The sequence below is a fragment of the Anneissia japonica genome, unplaced genomic scaffold (genome assembly GCF_011630105.1).
Source record: "Anneissia japonica isolate Jap-2015-1 unplaced genomic scaffold, ASM1163010v1 scaffold3032_len512176_cov184, whole genome shotgun sequence".
Taxonomy (NCBI): Eukaryota; Metazoa; Echinodermata; class Crinoidea; order Comatulida; family Comatulidae; genus Anneissia; species Anneissia japonica.
Window position 1 is genome coordinate 481,931 of NW_022688691.1, and position 20,804 is coordinate 502,734.

Consider the following 20,804-nt stretch of genomic DNA (forward strand, 5'->3'; position numbering starts at 1 on the left):
AATTAAGTAAACTTAAAATTTAAGAGCTGCCTCAATGTCTGAAGGGGTGATATTAGCAGGATCAAGGGCCAGGTCGTAAGCGAGACTAAGAGCGATGTAGAAGACCAATCTAAAAATGAATTTGATGTCAAAATTCAAGAAATGAGTGCACAAAATCCAAAATAAATTTTCTAATATTTATTCACTATGATACAGAAGTTATTTAAAAAGAAAATCAGTTGTTAGCTGCATCGGAAACAAATATTCACAAATATTAAAATTGCCGTAATGTATATATAAATTTCATCCAGTAGCTGCATTGGTAAAGTGTAGATATCATTTCCTACAGCATTTATTTATAGAGCATACAACCATATTCACAGCCTATTTGGTCAGTTTACGAGGTATCAGTGACATTACTGTACAGTGTATATACAATATGGGTTAATTGTGCATTAGGGTTTGCATAATATTTAACTTTAGTCCTATACATTCTATATATATATTTACATAGACCAACATAGATACAAAAATACTATGTGTTCATTTACATGAATTATATTATGAACAATACATGGTATTTATATAATATGCAATAAATTTATGATTATGGCGTTTAGTGAAATAAATACACGAGAAATGAAAGTTACAGATCAAACAATGCTGCCCTCTACCAAAGTTCCAACCAAACAATGTACATACAGTATTGTCTATAATATCTTTTAACACTATGGCCAACCCCTATTCAGGGAACACTCATTAAGTGAACACTTTTTTTGTCCTGAAGTTATCCCATTAATAGGGGTTCTACTGTAATTAGCTTTCAGAATGATTGTGTCAGAGATCATATTAAAAATACAATTTCTATGCCAGTTTAAGAGCATGACAGATGTTGGTAAAGTGAAAATGTGTCAAAGACAAGCCAAACCAGTCACTCGTCGCAAAAATCGATTTTGAGTTATTGATACAGTGTTAGAGAGTAAAATAATAGCTATAAAATGGTAAAAAAAATCATTCAAATCGGACATTTCCTTATGAAGTTACAAGCGTTTAACCACACAGCTGTTTAAAGAACAATATATGAGAAATTAACCGTCAAAGTTTATGATTTCAGGCATTTCTCACGCAGAAACTATCTTTAAATCCTTAAAAAGTATTGTTTTAACATTGAAAATGGGGAAAATAACAGCATAGAATGATGTGTAGATATGTAAAGGTAAGTTTCGTGCAATAAAATATATTTTCAAAAATTTGACATTCCGGCATGTTTTAGCCATTTTCTCTGAAACATGATTTGCGACGAGTGACTGGTTTGGCTTGTCTTTGCCACAAATCATCTACAGTTTCACGCTCTGGTAGTAGCGCAGATGGGAAAGGGTTAATAATCTGTATGTACCTCTTAACTGTGCTGCAAATGCTGCATCTCTAAAAATTGCAAACTAAATTGCACTTACAAAATATTTATAATACTTAGTTAACATTAAATTATGTTATATATGAGGTATCAATATTTGTGCTTAAAGGGGAAAAGCATAAAATTTTGTTTAGCTACTATGTATAACAATAAATGCTATAATATAAAGTGTTTCACAAACATAACATGTACAACTTTTTTGTGCACTTTAAGTGAAATGTTCACAAAAAATACAATTTCCTTTTATACAATATATATCATGTTCCTTTCTTTGTAAATTTACAGTATTAAATACCATAATAAGTATTCATTTCAAACACTAAATTGCTTATTTAAAAGCATGAAATCAAAGTATAGAACTGAATGAGGTCCAACTCCTTCACAAGTTTTGAACAGTACCTTGTGATAGTACTTTTTTACGTTTCATTGTGTGAATAAAAAATCTAGGCAGTCGGACCTCTTACAATTCATACTCTTTGATGAAATGTAATAAGTTATCAACTGCTAACGAGACGCAGACCAAAATAATTCAGTTCACGCCAGTGCCCCAGGACAAAACAATTCTTTGAAAATAATAAGGTGTATTTGGAAAAAAAAAAATTTTGAAAGCTCCCACGCTTTGCTGCCCCGGGGCCATGTACTTATACATTAGTCATCTGGCCAGAAAAATATTTTCTTGTTCTAATTTTATAGCTAATATACAACGTATTTATGCAATAATGAACTTTGTTATTGCTCAAATATGTTAGCTTATGACACAATGTTTGAAATTGCAATGATTATGTTAAGCAGCTTCATCAGTGGTGTAACGCCTATGCGCTCGCGTGAGGTGGTCTGCAGGGCCCCTGATAGCTGCATTTTCTTTAAATACCATCACATCAAAAATAGACCCACAAAAGCCCAGCACAGTATCTATAATTCGTCCAAATAAACTACTGTATATTGCCATGAAAAAAAAAAATCTTTGTTTGCATTGGTTTTCAACTGTTAAAAAATTAAATTAACAGCCCTAAAATATTATACAATTGCTACCATTTCAAAGTATGGATTATTTATATGGATACATGTAATGTTGCATAAGACCTGATACTAATTTGCATAATCAGATCAATACCATGCTTGAATGGGTTCAGTTGTTGCTTTACCTTTAATAACTTAATTAAGTCTTACAGTAAATTTGGCATTCTCCAATTACTGGTGTGTGTTTATTATAACGATAATAATGTTAGTATTATTCATCATTCATTATTATTCTTTAAAATATAATACTAATATTATCTTTCATTCTTATTTACTGAAGAATATTTTAAAAAAATAATCACAAAATAAAACATAACATACCTGCATTAATTCTGGAATGATCACCTTTTATCAGATATTATAAATTAAATATTCATAAATAAATAATACAAAAATAAATCAATAATTCATCAAATAGAACAGCATCATAACACTCTAAACATTATTGCCTTTAAACTTAAATTTACTTAAAAAATACAGCTAAGACCTTAATAATATATTTAAACAGCTGCTTTCCTCAGTCTTCTCAGGTGAGGTATAGAACACTTCGAAATTTCAAGTCTATAGATTTTGATTCAAAATAACATATCCAAATAAATTGATTTCTCCGCAAGTACCATATTCTACACTTCATTTTATGAATATTAAGTTTTAAACAATATTGGACTTGAGTTCACACTATATAAGATAGATAATAAAAAGGTTCACAAGCGAACGAATATGTGTACGCAACGGTTTGTAGCCATGCTGTGGTTTTCGCAATGACAGCAAATTTTAAGCGTTGGGCCCTTGGCCTAGCCTAGGGGCTAGTTATTCTGTTTTCTTCTCTCATCATGCTTCTCAAAATCAAATTTTGGCATGTCCTAAAGTGTTGGTATGTAAGGTTTTGGAAATTGGAAGTGGTAGCCGAATAATAATTCTTCCATTTTTGCTCAGATGAGTTGGATATTTTGTGACCCAAAAATGCCTGGCTACTGTAAGCTAGGCCAAGGCCTACAGGAAAATCCCAACACCACCAAACACCAAACATTTTTTAATACTCCAAAATGAGAGGCATCTTATCGTAACTTGCTGTCTTTAAAAGTCACAAAATGGCACGTATATATTAAAGATAAATTAATTTTTTTAAACTTACTGTAAAATGTGAAAAAAAAAACAAAAAAAAAACGAAGATCGTACTAGAAATTCATAATTTTGATACACATTTTTCATGTATGTGTAGTGAGCGAGATATGCGTGTCATCCACACAGTTAGCGGATAGCACCCGGCGTATGTTATAAATAATGACCTATTCATCACACTAACCGTATGTGTTCGCATGCGAAACCTCCCTAATAAATCCATTGCAACTTAGTAAGTTGCAATGGATTTGCATGGATCAAAGTAAATAACAACTAGAGCATTCAAATATTCACTGACCAATCAGATAACTGCGCACATTGTACTTTATTGTTCAAATTTATTTCATTAAACCTCTTGTACGCTGACGTGGCTCTCATTGGTTTCATGATTTACTGTCTGCGTAACATGAAGGTAATGATTTGCAGCACTACTGTCCATCTCGTCTGTCATCCTCAATGTGTAATCAAACGTATCACATGCAACGCTACACGGTTCGTTTATGTGTGAGGTAGGTAATGGATGCGATGGCGTGAAAACGTCTTCACACATGTCAAATGATTCGAGGACGGAATCGGGTAAATCTGATGTCATTTCCATTGCAAAGCGGAAATTGAAATTATGGCGCTTCTTCGGAGATGTTGCAATGTCCAATGCTTCAATACTGCAGGTGTCACAGTCTGTAATTGCTGATGCATGACCAACAGAGGTCACAGGGTAACCTGCCAATGGTTTGAGGAGGTCTTCGGTTACTGCTAATTGACATGAAAATCTGAAAATATTAAGATTCATGTTAAATGACTAAATAAAAACACTCATTTACTACAGTAAAAGTAGTGCATAATATGAATGGTTTTTGAAAATGTCAACATCCCGTCAATATCATGCATGGCTGACTCAGCGGTGGCTCCAGAAATTTGCTGACAGGTTATCCAACATATTCGACAGGAGGGTCCGAACCAGGGGCTGACTAGAGCCTCAGTCAGGGTCCTGAAATAAAAATCTCAGGAAGGGTCTTGCAGGGGAGAGTTTTTATGGCTTAGAATGACCCAAATTGTGCTTTTAGACTACAATAGAGATTAGCAATCAGAACAACGTAATTTGGATTAGCAATTTATGGAGAGGGGGAGGGCAAATTCTACCTGCTGGTGCTACAACTGGACTGATTTCCCTAACTTGTAATTGCAGCTCTATATATTGTTTATTCCTAATGACAATATTTTCGACCACATTTGGCTGGATCATATAGCTTACCTTGCACTAAATTCATGCCTTCCAGAATTTAAGTTACCTATGATGTATTTAATAAGACTTCCTAGGCCGCATAAAAACCACTGCGAATCAGCTGGGAGGTATGGTAGCCACTTGGCAAATCTACAAGAACAGATTCAGTTTATCAAATTTATTTTTAAGGAAAAAACACTTCAATACAATACAATGGTTTAAAATTTACATGGGGAATACAAAATTAGAATAATAGTATTGTTTTATCTTTTAGGAATTCAAAATACTTTTGCCATTGTAAAGAAACCTTGCATTTTATATCAACACTTAGATGTTTTTACAAATTGGCTAAATGCAATCTGTCTGAAATGCTATTGTGTCACAATAGCATTGATTATGCAACATCTGGAGTAGGTACAATAAAGGAACCATCAACTTTAAAAGTCTGCCAATATTTGAATACAACAATGCATTAACAATACTGTTGCATCATCGTAGGCACTGTAGTGCCAGCATGATGTTTTGTCTGTACTTAATACAGAGAACCTTTAATTAATATTTCAGATGTGCAGTGATATGAATTACGGTGATGAGCTCCAATGGGCATAATCAGTGTCCAAGGGTCACACTTGGATTTAACTTGAAAACATTGTTAGAATGGTTTGCCAATTCTCCAAAAGAGAATGAATGAGGTTTTCATGACTTGTTAGGCCCAGGCTCCTAGATTTGCTGCCCAATAGCCTTTTCCTATACTTTTACATGACCACCTTATAATAGTTCTCGGTAGACAATTAGTACCCACTGTTATTTGGTGAATTGTTTAACAGAGAGGGCGTCAACACATGACTGTTGCTGTTATTCAGTTGGCGAAGAAGGCGACCAAGTTCAGCATAAAAAGAGAGTAAACAGAACCCAGCAGTGCATTTGATTAAAGTATACAACATGATCCCTACCAGCAGAGATTGTGTATTACAAGTAAATGTCACAGTCTCTGGGGTGAATGCAGGGGGAGGGGGGTGCAAACGGTGCGATCGTACACCCCTAAATTGTATTAAGAAGAATCTGTATTGTATTGTTGATATGAATTACCGGTAATATTTTTGAGGTAAGAGAGTGCAATTTTCAGACACCAGAGGTCCATATTCTCAACATTTTCTCCCCTGATCAGCAACAACCATGGTGAGGCTGAGGTGGTATGGACTCTCAGGCATCCCTTACCACCAAATTCTGCATCCGCTCCAGCAGTCTTATTAACATATTCTGGGACAGTCTGCTGTTTTGGGATAGCATGCCTCATCTGTACATGCTATCCTATCCATATCTTCATTTAAGGTAAGCTAAAAATAACTCACTCTCCTGGATACACACTACATCAATTAAATTTTTAAATCAATCCTAATCGACTTAGTTCATTCTGGTAGTGGAAAATGAAAATGATTACTGGTATGTGTGGAGTAAGCAACCATATCAAATTTCAAGCATAAATCTAATACTTTAATTTCAACTGTGGCTTCTAAAATAACAATTTTGAGGTGAAGGTAGACAGTATAAGAATTACAACTGCAACAAGGATACTTTATTTATCCCACTACGGGGAAATTTCATGGCTGGATACAACAATGTGAAAAAGCATAAGACAATTAACTAATAATAATAATAATAATAATAATATCATTAATAATAAACTATTAATAATAATGATAACAATAATAATAATAATAATAAGTTATGATATATTTGTATTAACTTGTTATTAATAAATACTGGCCACCCACATTGAAAACCCTCTACCTCTGATGTTTACTACTGAAGTCCCTAATTCCTCTGGGGGGGTTAGGAGTGATGATGGCATTCTATAGAGACCCATGGTGGCCTCAGTCTACCACTACATTCAGTGTAACAGTTGGCAATATCTGAATGAAGTGGGTGAATCGAATATCGAACAGAACTTCTTGCTCAACTGTTCGTGGTAGACTGTGTCCACCACGGGCAACCGATACCCAACCATCCTCCCTGCCTCCTCACCAGTCTATCTATCCTATCCCTATCTAGTTTATTTACATTCCCACCCCAAGCCAATACCCTCAGACAGAACCAATTACCAATTGTTCTGGTGTCTTGCTTTATCAAGGAGTAGGTATGTAAAGGGGTATGGCTGAACCATATAACCCACACTCCTTGATTAATCTCACTGGGTTGATTTGTAATCCCTACCATTATTTCATATTTTTCATTATCATAAAGTATTGACTGTTCAAATATGGATGTCAGCCACGTCCTCATTTATTCTATTTTTGGGTTTGAATATTTTCTATTTTAGGAAAGCAAATTTATCTTGGTTCTACAGGCGGAAGTAACTGATATAATGTGTAAATATTACTTGACCTTTGCATTGACCTTTAAATAAACTGCCTCTTAGAAAATACTGCACTATCATTATTACAAACCTATAGTATGTGCATTTACAACACACTGGCCAACCTTTGATCCCATCACAATGGCAGGAAATCAATCAGTAATAATTTTCTTATGTAAGGTTGGATTGGGAAATATTTTTCATTAATATTACAGATGCATTGTCCCCTAAAAATGAAAAAAATAATCATAAAAATTAATTTTGAAATTTTTAAGTTGGACATGTAGTTTTCGGTAAAACATGCCAGTTATAAATTTGAGCATAGCGATTATTGAATGTGTATTTTTATAGTGGATAATTATTAAAAAAAAACTATAATAAAAACACTTTTAGTGTCGGAAAATGGTCCTATCACTTTTTGGTAAACATTTTTTAAACACACTAAAATTAAACTATTTTCAAGTTGATAATTTTTATGTTACTTAAAAATTAGCAAAGTTACTTAAAAAATTGTCAAGATATTTTTTAATAATTTTCATGCCACAATACATCTTCAATACTACACTGGACAGAAGTAAATTGGTCACATGTATTGTCATGAGACTACATGTCCAAATACTGAACCCAAGAACTTATGACAACATCAGGCGGGAGGGAGGGGTGTACGCACTTCCCCCCACCAAATTACCAAAGTTCCACATTTTTCGGGGTAGCAAATTCATGACTCGCTCTCGCACATTCCAGAAATCCATCCACCAAACCTCCTTGACCAATCAGAGCAGTTTCCAACCAGGGTCACCTCTAATTTGTTGTACAAGTAATGACTTTTAACTCTATTCTATAGGCTGTTGGGGAATTTGAATGTGTTCCCCGCTGTTTGCATGTCAATGATTCACCACATACAAACTCATCTTCTTTCTAGGTTTCACTATTTCAATTGAGGTGTTTTAATGTGTGGTGAAAGCATACAGTAGTAGGCTACGATCTCCACAGCAACATGGGGCAATAGATTTCATCATTCCCCTCTTGAGCAGTCATTATTTTTATAATACGGTAGTACTGTAACTAGCTGGCACATAGTTAATATACTCGTGAACTCTGGCTAATTAATATTTGTGCATACAGTTTAACTTAATATGTTCTCACTGTTGGATTTAAAATATTCTAAGAAATTATGAAAAAGTTAATTAAAAAAATTTACAAAGTGTTTTAAAATTTTGACAATGACCAACACATTTTGCTTTTATGTCTTTTTGTACTATGTAAAAAAACTGACCGTAAATTTAAAAGCATAATCATTATCATTCTTAAATCATTTATCAAAGGAATGTAATACTGTACATAGATGGTAGTACTATAATAGAGTATGGAAGCTCCAAAACAAAGACATACAGTAAAGGGGTGAAGAAGTCAGTGAAACAAGTGTTTGTTTCGTACACTGAAGCTCTGTTGACATTATTAAATTTTCTTTGACAAAAAACTGTTGTATGTCAATACAATACTCATGTCTGATGTGCCTACTGTATATGGTCATGATGTGATGTCATCATGACCATATACAATAGATTGTCATATTTTTTTGTCAAATAAAATTTGGACAGTGCTTTAAAAATGAAATTTTAAAAAATGTGACCCATAAAAAGGCATATTAAATAATGTTTTAAAATAGAATTAAAATTAAATTTACACCATATTTTCAATTTCATTGAAAAGCATGTTGCTTTATGGGATAGTATCAAAATATTAATTATATTACTGTACCTCCCATAAACGGTATTGCATGTGACTAGCTCAATACAGTATGTCATATTTCCAATGAAGTGTTTACATTAGTAATAGGGACACTATTATCACCTATGATAGCATTTCTATTCAATATTGAATGAACTATCTGTGAATATTCAATATGGCATTGATAATCATCATTTTCACTGTATTCAAAATCCTTTCAACATCACTACCTGATAAATAACTACAACATGTGATTTACTTGGTTATTGAATAACAATGTCACATGACATTGAATCTGAGGACAAGGTTACAATTTTTATTGTGACAGTAAAGGCCATTCAGAATTATTCAAAATTCCATATGGGAGAGTACTGTAAATTAAAATCAAAAAGGGAAAGGAAACTGGGAAGATTTTTGTAAGAAGGATTAAGTAAAGGGGGATTAAATTGATAGATAAAGTTAAAGTAATGAGGAAAATATTGGGCCGAAAAAAATACAACATAAATATTTATTATCAGTAGTTTACCAATGCCACTAAAATTGATGTAGGTTGTTTACCAACAAAAAAAAATAGAGCGGCTCTTACCTTACTGAGTATGTTAAAGCAGTTTCAATTGGTAGAATGTATGGTAGAGTAAATAATGATATTGCCTGGTATATTCTGTTGTTATAAATATAGTTCATTAGACCTTTGTTAACTGAATTACTGGCTTCTTCTAAGGCTGTGAAAATATAAAATTATATTGACCATATTTAAAGATTGCAACCTTTATTTTGTCTACAATCTTTTATATAGTTCTTCCTCCAATTTATGATCTCTTCAATATGAAAAGCCTTCTAATTTGAGATCATTTTCATAAATTATCAGGCACTTCATAGGACTTCAACCTTTTTAAACACAAAAGCTAACGCTTAAATCGAGACCGAACTTCGAGACCACCCCACATTCTCAGATCCCAAGGGTCACGACGTCTCGAATTTGAGGGTGAACTGTGCTCCAAATCATTAGTTGCTACTACACTTTAAGACTCAACTCAATAGTACTGTCTGTGTATCATGCCATTTGATTTTGAAGAATGAACAGAATTCAAAGTAAGACTATGTACTGCCATATTTTAGTATTAAGTTAATATCAAAATACAAGCATTCAACTCAACTGACGAAGATTTATAATACTTTTCACACTTTGCACACCTTAAATGGCTGCTAAATCAATTTAAGATGAATATTATAGTTAAAAACTTGGCTAAAAAGGGATATGTTTTGATCTCTCTTATCATTGAAAATTGTTAAGTTATTTGGTCCATTTTAATGATTAAATTCATGTATTATTTTTTCTTGTCTTCACTTTTTCTGGATTAGTGGAAAAAACAGTCCTTCATTTAAAAAAAAGTAAAAATATATATTTTTTGAGTCTCTAAAACATACTAGACAAACTTGTTTTCTGAAATACTGGTACTTCTTTTGCTATTTTACCTGCAATAACTGGAGGAGGTAGCTTCTTTATAACTTTTAAATGATGTGTATGTTTGCGACAATCTTCGCAATGATATGTGCTGTCATCCTCTCCATCGACTTCATCCTCACTGAAGAAATCTTCGTCTGTCCATTCCAACCACAGCTCTTCCTTCTCGCAGATATCTGTTAGTTCGTCTCCAAAGAACGATCTAGGTAGGGTGAAATCATTATTGTTGTCACGATTTGTGCCTTCTGAGTTGCATCTGTTTCGTTGCTGCGGTTGGCGTTGCATATCTCGTGGCGTATCTTCTTGTTGCATATCTTCTTCTTGTGGTTTTTGTGGTGGATTTTGCTGATACGGTCCGATGCGTATATTAGGTGTTGAGGCATGCCTCGGTAAAGAGGTATAATACTTGCGGATTTCTTTTTGTTGTTGTGGGGTTATGTCTATGGAGGGAACTGAAGCTGATCTGTAGTGCTCTATGTGCTTGTTGCATGGAATAATAGCTGAGGGAAAAAAAAGTAAACTTAGTACATAAATGGTGTCTCTGTATACTCTACAAGAAAAAAACAATTTTACAAGTCTAACAAAGTATTTGTCAACTGGACAAGCCAATGACAGCAAAATGAAATCTGCAAGAGACCAAAACTCAATTAACAAATAAAAAGTTAAACATTCATTTCTTTTTTTTTTATAGATCAATGTGACTACATACAGTAGAACTCCTCCTTTCGTGACACCACTATTAAGGTGACACCACTTTTTAGGGGACACTTTTCAGGACATAAAACAGGCGAAAATTTATTTTAACACTATGGCCAACCCCTATTCAGGGGACATCAGTATTAAGGGTATACTTTTTTGGTCCCATGATAGGGGTTCTCAACATATTTCTGGTTTAAATCAAAAGAAAAAATTGAAAGTAATATCTAAATTCATAAATTTTGGGATATGGAATAAATACAGGATTTCAGTGTGGCTCATTTGAGTCCTACTTTTTTTTTTATTAGATAATAATTGTATATCTAATGAGATTATTTGTTTCAAATCAATAATTTCAACACAGCCAATTTAGAATTGCATCTTTATGTTGCTGCTTCATTTACTCCATTTCTCCTTGACCAGTACTTGGCCTTGGTTCAGTAAATCAATAAGAATGTTGAAATGAAAATATAAATTTTAAAATGATGAGTAAAGAGCAAGGGAAACATAAAGGTTATTTTGCATTTGGAGTTGAAGATTTCAGTGCCAATCTTTCATCTGCTTTCTCAAGCAGATTGATTTGATTCAATTTGTACAAACCTGAACTCAAAAAGAGTAATTCATTTAAAGTACTGGACATCTGACAAGATACCCTATGGTCAGTATGCTGCAATTTGCCAGTTACTTTTTGGGTCATCCATATGTTTATATTTACTACAAAACATATGCTGGTGAAAATTAAAGGGTCAAAGAGTGCACATACTGTTTTATGAAACTTTTAAAAAATGACCATGTTCATTTTATTGAGTTTTTTACAGATACAGATTAATTTTTATTGTCCAATAATTTTGGAAAATTAAATTTCTCACTTGCTATATAATTAATTAAGTATCTTCTTGAATACTTTAGGGAAAGGAGGGGTGAAGAAGTCAGTGAAACAAGTGTTTGTTTCGTACACTGAAGCTCTGTTGACACTATTAAATTCTCGTTGACAAAAAACTGTTGTATGTCAATACAATACTCATGCCTGATGTGCCTACTGCATATGGTCATGATGTGATGTCATCATGACCATATACAATAATAAGATTGTCATATTTTTTTGTCAAATAAAATTTGGACAGTGCTTTAAAAATGAAATTTTTTAAAATGTGACCCATAAAAAAGGCACATTAAATAATGTTTTCGAAAATAGAATTAAAATTAAATTTACACCATATTTTCAATTTCATTGAAAAGCATGTTGCTTTATGGGATAATATCAAAATAATAATTATATTACTGCACCACCCATAAACGGTATTGCATGTGACTAGCTCAATACAGTATGTCATATTTCCAATAAAAGTGTTTACATTAGTATTACTGTAGGGGCACTATTATCACCTATGATAGCATTTCTATTCAATATTGAATGAACTATCTGTGAATATTCACTATATGGCATTGATAATCATCATTTTCACTGTATTCAAAATCCTTTCAACATCAATACCTGATAAATCACTACAATATGTGATTTACTTGGTTATTGAGTAACAATGTCACATGACATTGAATCTGAGGACAAGGTTACAATTTTTTATTGTGACAGTAAAGGCCATTCAGAATTTTTCAAAATTTCATATGGGAGAGTATAAACTAAAATCAAAAGGGGAAGGAAACTTGGAAGATTTTTGTAAGGAGGATTATGTAAAGGGGGATTAAATGGATAGATAAAGTTAAAATAATGAAAAGGGAAAATATTGGGCTGGGAAAAACAAATGAGTTCACTGATGAAAAGGACAGAATGTATTGTAAAATAAATGTATACGACTATAAAAATGAGAAAATCAGAGAAAAAATGAAAACATTTACATCTAAAAAAACTACATACAATCTAATAAAATTTATCCATGAGCGTTCCCTCGGAACAGATACTATCGCTACGCACTACAAATGCTTGATATCATTATTATTATTACTAAATGATAATTATCATTTAATTATTTTTGTAAATTAGAATGAAATAAAGATATTTCAATTTTCAAAAAAGGTATGTATAAGAATGTGAAATTTATCTAATATAATAAATATACATTAACTCACTATTTTTCTGTAGATATTTAAGAGTGTCATCAAATCCTTGCTCACACATCTTTCTCAAAATTTCTGGATCGGGAGGAAAGAGCGCCCTGGACAGGCGATATAAATTACTTGGGGTGATCTGTATATACGTGTTGGATAGCGATAATTGTAGATAGCTGCTAAAGTCATCAGAGGGTGGGCATATGTCACTTTCCCCGGAAAATGGCGAGACAGTGATAGTGTCATCTCCAAGAGAGGGCAGATTGTCACTTATTCCACCATCGACATATTTCTATAGAGCGAAAACAAAAAAATATTCTGTGTGAGTTTAAAAAAAAAGTAAAAGTAGTAGTGTGACTATTTGGACACACAGTGTACACATAGCCAATCAAAAATTCTTCATGATGTTTAAAAATTGGTGCCTGATGCAAATTGTTTACTTTTGTTGTTTTTAAATACAGTACTTCAAATTTGCGTACATTTTCCTTTATTGTACAGTATTTTTAAGATACAGTGTAGTGGAGTATTTTAAATATATTTCAAACATTTTTAATATTATTACATTAAATTATTCTGTACATTTCAAATTTTCTTTAAATTTGCAAAAGTCTTAGGGTTGTAGCTGTTGAGAACTAAGAGTGGGTGATTGCTATTTTAAGGGTGGGTGGGTGATAACATTGGTAAACTCTAATAATAGCAGGGGCGGATTTAGGGGCGGATTTAGGGGGGCCCCGGTTCCCCCTTTCGGGAGGTAAAAAAAGAAAAAAAAAGGAAAAAAGAGAGAAAAAGAAAAAAATGATGGCCAAGAATGCCTCAAATGTTATGTTCGGGCGTCTAGAACACAAACATTTTGCGGGGGCATTCCCCAGACTCCTTACGACAGTGTTGTCTCAATCGGCCCAACTTTCGGACCCCTTCCGCCCCCCCCCCCTTTTGGACATTTCTGGATCCGCCTCTGAATAGTGCATTTTAAGGATGGAAAAGTAGGTTAATAACGGTGGGTGGAAGGCCAATGAAATTAGCTTTAGACTTGGTAGAAAACTTCAAGGCTGAGTAGCCCCACCACCATTATTTCACCCAGAGTCATACAGTTAATTGTATAATCTTGTATCTTCAATACCACTGGTGAATGTTCGGACATTTCAGAAATAAATATTAATGTGATTAAAAAAATACTATCTATCCTATACATTTAATGTAAATATTGTAAAATAATAAAAACTTTTAAAAAGATAATACAAAAAAAAAACAAACACCTGTGTCATTGACACCCTAGTTGAAGGACAAAGAGGACAAATGCACAATATAAATAACACCTGGGTAAAAGTAATGCTTGGAACTCTTTGAGTAATTATGTTTGGTAAATAATATAAAAAAGACATCAACTTGGCAATATCATTTAAATATTAATTGCCGTAATATCCTATCTTGCTCAATGTTAGCTATGCCCTTCATAGTTGAACAATGAAGATAGAACATTTGCTTGAAATCATACCATTTGGAAAAGTAATTTTTTTAATCAAATTAATAGTATTAAACTAAAATTCTGTTTGTAAAATTTAGACAAACCTGATGAAATATCACAGGTTTAATTTTAAAGTGTTTTTAGATTTTTATATTTTAAAGAAAAAAACATATCATAATCCAGATGTGCACTTGAACTCTTCCAGATGGTCATAAAAAAATTTATACCATTGTTAAATTAGGCCCAGGTGCTTCAACTCTCGACCTTTAACCTCACTGGAGTTCAAGCACAATACTCCAATCAAATAATATGTCCAATTCCTTATTATTTTAAAATAGTCAGGTCCTTCAATTATGATATCAACAATAATAATACCAACTTACCACCCCTTTGTACGATGGAGGTATAATCCCAGAATAAAAGGGAATAAATGCACTACATAGCAACACCTGTGAAAAAGAATTGAGAAAGAATCTACATTTGCCCAAATAGTCTGTCAAACAAAAAAGAAGCTGTGTGTACACTATCAAACTTTATGTGACAAATAAATGTGATATGCCCATATTTGGGTATAATGACATCATCATGCCCATATATAGGCAAATCACACAAATTTCTCACACAAAATTTTATAGTGTGGACAAAGTTTTAGACTGAATAATCACAATTTAACTAGAGGCAATATCAAGTTTTTAAAAATTCAAAGAAAAATGACGGATGACACTTGAGAGGTTGGACTTACCATAGGGCTCTACATTTAGTCCTACCTACCGACAGATTACATGTCTAGCTGCTATACAGTACGACTCTATACCTTATTGTACTGTAGTTTAATTTCTTACTTCCAGAGTGACATAGCAAATCTTTCAGTTCCATTCCAAAGGTAACAAAGATAGTATACCGTTGGTACGCCATTAATGTTCATAATACTTGATTGAGCAAAAGGGCGCGATGTAAATTGATACTTTTTTCTTAACTGTACGTGAAAAATTGCGGCGTGCGCAATCTTTAGTTCATTATAAGATCTTTGGTGATTCAGTAGGTACAGTGCCTGGTGTATTGTAGGTACTGTATGGTCAGTCCTCTATTAACAAAAGGAAAGAGGAATTAAATTTTATGACATTGGCTTTCAATAAGGACCTTTTGCCACTAACCTGTATTAAGTCTTCATTGCTGTCGAACTCTGAGATAATGACATTCTTGCGGTCAGACAGTCTAGTGAGTGAGATGAATATATTGCCCGAGACTTTTTTGTATGCATCAAACGGAAGTACGCGAATGAGACCATCCTTCAGGATTTGTTGAATATTGAAGCTAGGGTGTAGGGGGCCTAGCGTCCTAGAACGAGCTCGTCTTGCCATGTTTAAAACATCTTGTGTAATAGAACCTATAAGATGGGAAATTTACGGATGCATTAAAAATTTAATAATTCAAAAATTTAATTAACAAAATGATTAAAAATAGACTCACTCTTGATTATTAACTTAGGATTTACCTACACTATTAAAAAAAAAAAGTATTTTGGTATTAATATTTGAAAGAATTTTTCACTCTTTTCAGTCTACATTAAAAAATAAATAATAATTCTTCATTTGTCCTCGTTCAACTTAAAATTGCAAATTTGGGATGGGCACCCGTTGACCCGCGGCAGCCGCAGTGCAGCGCCACCTGGCATTAAACCACAACATTATTAACAGGGCTCGATTATAACTTTCTTCAATGACTAGCCCACTGGGCTAGTTTACTGTTCCACTAACCCATTGGTTATTTTACTAGCCCAATCATTGGCTACATTTTACATCAGTGACATATTTATGTCCTTGGCCAAGCATACTGTACTTGAATCAATAGTTTATAACTTATCGCTGGCCCACTGACACTATAATCTTTGCAAATAAAAAATTATCATTGCAGATAAAGCCTGAATGCGAACATTATTTGTTTAACGGTTCATTTTCTGGCCAACTTAACATGATGATGATATATGTTCGTGCTTATGTGCAGTGTTCCTGGCACTGATGGTGTCGTACAGTATGACAAATCAAACTCCGGTCCCTGTGACCGCTAGACGATATGATGTGAACTGTAATGCAGATTTAAAAGCACGGGTAAAGTCGCATTGTTATAGTGACGTTGATCACTAACTACGTAATTTAACTTTCCTTGCGCTATTTTAAACTGCATAAATACTTGCGTTCCGTGGTTAAATGATTTGAAAAATAATCATTACGTTTATTTAAATTTATTATTAAAAAGTATTGCAAGAATCGTTATTTTAAAAATAATTTAAACAATGCAAAAAAACCAAAAAACAAATCTAAACTGGTACGTCACTTAGGCCCCCAACATGGCATCGGGACTTCACTAAAAACCATCCGCAATGATCAATCCAGCTATATTAGTAGAGATATTAAGGCAATGTGTAGTCTGATTCATGTCCAGAAATAATCCAAGTTTACAAAGGGTATTAAGATAAAAACCATGCTAATTTTGACACACCGATATGACTGACAGAAATGAGTCAGATCTATGACACCAAAAAAACCATCTGTCACAATACAAGAAAGATTTATTTTCATACCAGTACTTTTCAGCTACTAGTACTATTTTTTTATGATTTGTTTTGTATACTATAGCCTGGACAAGCCTTCTATTCTCTGTCAAAACATGGAGTAATTGGTTGAGCAATTAACTGGTTGAGCTTATTACAAAAGAAATTAACTGAACTTGTTTGAAATATGTTGTGTATGGTCTTTCCACAAATGTCTTGAAAAAGAAATTCGCATCTGAACCTCAGATGAGAATTTATTAATACAGTGCCAATGTATGTAAGTCTTAATTAAGACACAAGAGGCCAGGGAAAACAAAACAAAGAGACAAAGGCCACAACATAGGCGTGTAACTGAAACAGTCCGCCATTGGAGCAGGCTGAGACACACCTTCAAAATTAAATTAACCAATGAAGGTCACGAATGAATAGGCCTAGCGGTGGCTGTCGAGGTTGTCCGAAGACAAGGCCTAAAACCTAGACTAGGGTAAGCTAATGGCTAGGCCTAGGCTGATAGAGTTAACATATTTTCCGCTATAGAAAACATTATTTGTTTTCACATATGAAATTTTTCCGGCTTGTTTTGTAAAAAAAAAAATAGAAATAAAATAAAAAATAAATAAATGAATAAAAAAATTACTTACCAAGTTCCATATCACACGTTAATATACAAGCAGCTAAGGCACCAGCAGAGGCCCCACAGGCTTTTTGTATGAGGTGAGGAGCATATTGTCTAAATGCACTGGCAACCCCAATGTGGTACACGCCGAGGAAGCCACAGCCAGCAAACGACACTTCCATTTTCAATCCCAAACTGCTTATTATTTCAGCAAACACAAGAAGGTTTTTTTCGTAATTGTAGTTGAATGTGTTGTGAATTCACGTTACTAATAAATACGTTCAACAATAAAGCACCAGTAGCAGCTAGGCTTATTACACTAGACTGAAACTATGAACATCACACACATATTACAAACAGAGTTGACCGATATGCTCCTTGTTTACATTTATGTCGTGGTAGGTAGTACAGTCAGTAGTAGTAGTATTTTCATTTATCAAACAAAAGCATGTGATATCCGGGTGCACCACCCCTATTGATATATGAGCTTACTTTAGTCAATTTTAATAAAGACTTTAGTACAGAAATTGATCGTAAATGAACCATCTAAACTAATTTATATTTTAAAGATATTTGATCACTTAAACGTAGTTATTTTAAAATTTATTATCATTTTGGTCATAGCAAGTAGTGACGCAGATTACGGAACAGAACCGTCATTGATTTGATTATACACAGAGGGCGGTAGATGGCCATGTCTGAAATGGTTTTACTAAACAGAGAGTGCTTATTATATACCAGGATGATTACAGTAACCAATTTTATACCTCCATGATTATTTAATTCAATATAATCAGTCTCCCTTCAATTAAAGACCACTTTTGGGACCGGGGTTTTCATGGCCTTTAGCAGCTTTGGTCTCTAATTAGAAAAATATAAATTAAAAAAAAAAGTTATACGGTTTTTTTCCTCATTGCCATAATGAGAAATGATGTTAAAATTGAAAAAAAAAATCATAAAAAAGAAAAAGTGAAAATGCAGAAAAACCAAAATACAGATACCCGTAGGCAATACTAAATATGTTGAAAGACGTTATATTTTAGTATGCACATTTTTTGGACTAATTGCCAGCCCAAGCTAAAAGAAGGGGAGTGGGGGGGGGGAGGGAGTGGGCGATTTTTTTTTTCTACAGGTAGGGGCCTAAGTTGAGCCCATTGCAAGTTTGAAGCAAATCAGAACGCCTTAACAGTACGTCATTGCCATGGTCATAGGTCACAACTAGGCTTATTTGAAGAGGCAGAAATATTGTTATTACTGTATTATTATTATTATTTTTTTTTATTTTTTTTTAAATTTATTTTATTCCGGTATTAGATTAGCAATCGGCAGACAATGGCTGAATTTGATTGCTTTACATTAAAAAAACTATATACAGTTCTATATATAAATTCATCAAAATTATCACATGAATAATATAAATAATTATATATATATAAATTATCATTTCGTGTATTATTACCACAATTACTAGGCTACACAATGGAAGCTTAAAGTGCCACCCAGATGTTCATCACAAGTTAGACAAATTTGCAGGCATGAGACTTCTAAGAACCAGATATCCTAGGAGGTGCCAGGGGGCATGGTTCCCCCCGGCCCAAATGTTTTTCCATAGATACCCGAAATGAATTATTTGCCACTTTGCCAGGGTAGTATTTTTACAACTGAAAATCTGCGAAATCCACATTTTTTTCTTCAGATATCTTCTTGTTAATGCTTGTTACGTTTCTGCTCTCCACCAACCTATCCCGCTGGCAGTTTGTTCTTTAACGACCCTGGATGCAGCTGGTTTGATCTTATTGATTGAAAAAAGAGAAATTGAGATTCGATATTATCAAACTAAAAAAAAAAAAAAACATGAGATACCATTAAAAAATGTAAAATGATAGGCTGAAAGAGACATCAGAAAAAAAAAATATTTGTAAACATTTTTAGTTCGAGTCGTGTTTAGATCCATTTTGCCGGTTTTGAGCTTTATTAACATTTTTGAAAAGGGATCAAACAAACGTGCTGGTTGGTTGTTGCCAACTTGATTGTAAGATTCTTTGAGGAATTTGTATCGGGCAGCGTATTAAATCTTCATTTAATCTTTCATTCTTCGTAATAGATCTTTCATTGTCGATACTTTTGGGGATGGGGCTATGCTGGTCTTAGACCCTAAGATGCATTGATTTGGACTAGGGTGTGCGGGGTCATAGCTGACCTTATTGGAGTAACGTGTGATGCAATAGTTTGATTATGGTTGGGGTATGAGGGTCAGTAGAGCCTTAGTGGAGTGACGTCCCTATCCGGGGTGCATAGTTCCTTTGGCTGAGGCTATCGGCACTGCCGCAGTGCGAAAAAAAAAACTGCTGTTTTATATCGGCACTGTCGGAGTGCCAAAAAAGCTCGCCTGTTTTCTATCGGCAGTGCCGCAGTGCGAAAAAGTTGTTGTTTTCTATCGGCATTGCCACAGTGCCAGAAAAAGCTGTTATTTTTCTATCGGCTTTGCGGCAGTGCGAAAAAAAAAATCCGATTTTCTATCGGCACTGCCCCAGTGCCAAAAAACACTGCAGTTTTCTATCGGCACTGCCACAGTCGAAAAGCTGCTGTTTAATTAAACAAATTGATGTTTTTAGATAGATTATGGTATCAATAATTGGTTAAGTCTAGCCTAGCCTATATGATTGTTAACATTATATTATATATATTTTACAATTAATTATAATTATTTCTAATTATTAAATATATACATATGTCTAGGCCCATTACATAAAACAAAAAATAAACAACAAACATTATAAATAAAATAGTAGTAGTAGTAGTAGTAGTAGTAGTAGTAGTAGTAACAATAGGCCTAATAATAAAATTAATAATAATGAATAATAATAATGGATAATAATACTTTAATAATAATAATAACAGAGCTCAAATAATACTATAATAATGAATAATAATACTTTAATAATACTATAACTGACCTTTTTACGATAGTTTAATTAATGAGATAAATCAGCATATAGGCTACTAAATCAACTTGCGTCTCTACAAAACCTGATTTTTAAATATATATGTTATCTATTTTAATGTTTTAAAAAAATAATCGTATGAATTATAAGTTTAT

General features: G+C 33.4%; 1 protein-coding gene across 1 annotated transcript; it reads right to left on the reverse strand.

The window, feature by feature from the left end:
• Positions 1-1,643: 1,643 nt before the first annotated feature.
• LOC117122780 (patatin-like phospholipase domain-containing protein 2) lies at positions 1,644-18,096 on the reverse strand. Its single transcript, XM_033268521.1, has 8 exons — positions 17,730-18,096; positions 15,692-15,924; positions 14,921-14,986; positions 13,094-13,364; positions 10,321-10,809; positions 9,431-9,566; positions 4,788-4,907; positions 1,644-4,305 (listed from the first exon to the last, which is right to left on the reverse strand). The coding sequence occupies exons 1-8, from the start codon at positions 17,884-17,886 to the stop codon at positions 3,882-3,884; spliced, it is 1,896 nt and encodes a 631-aa protein (XP_033124412.1). The 5' UTR covers positions 17,887-18,096; the 3' UTR covers positions 1,644-3,881.
• Between the last annotated feature and the right edge of the window lie 2,708 nt (positions 18,097-20,804).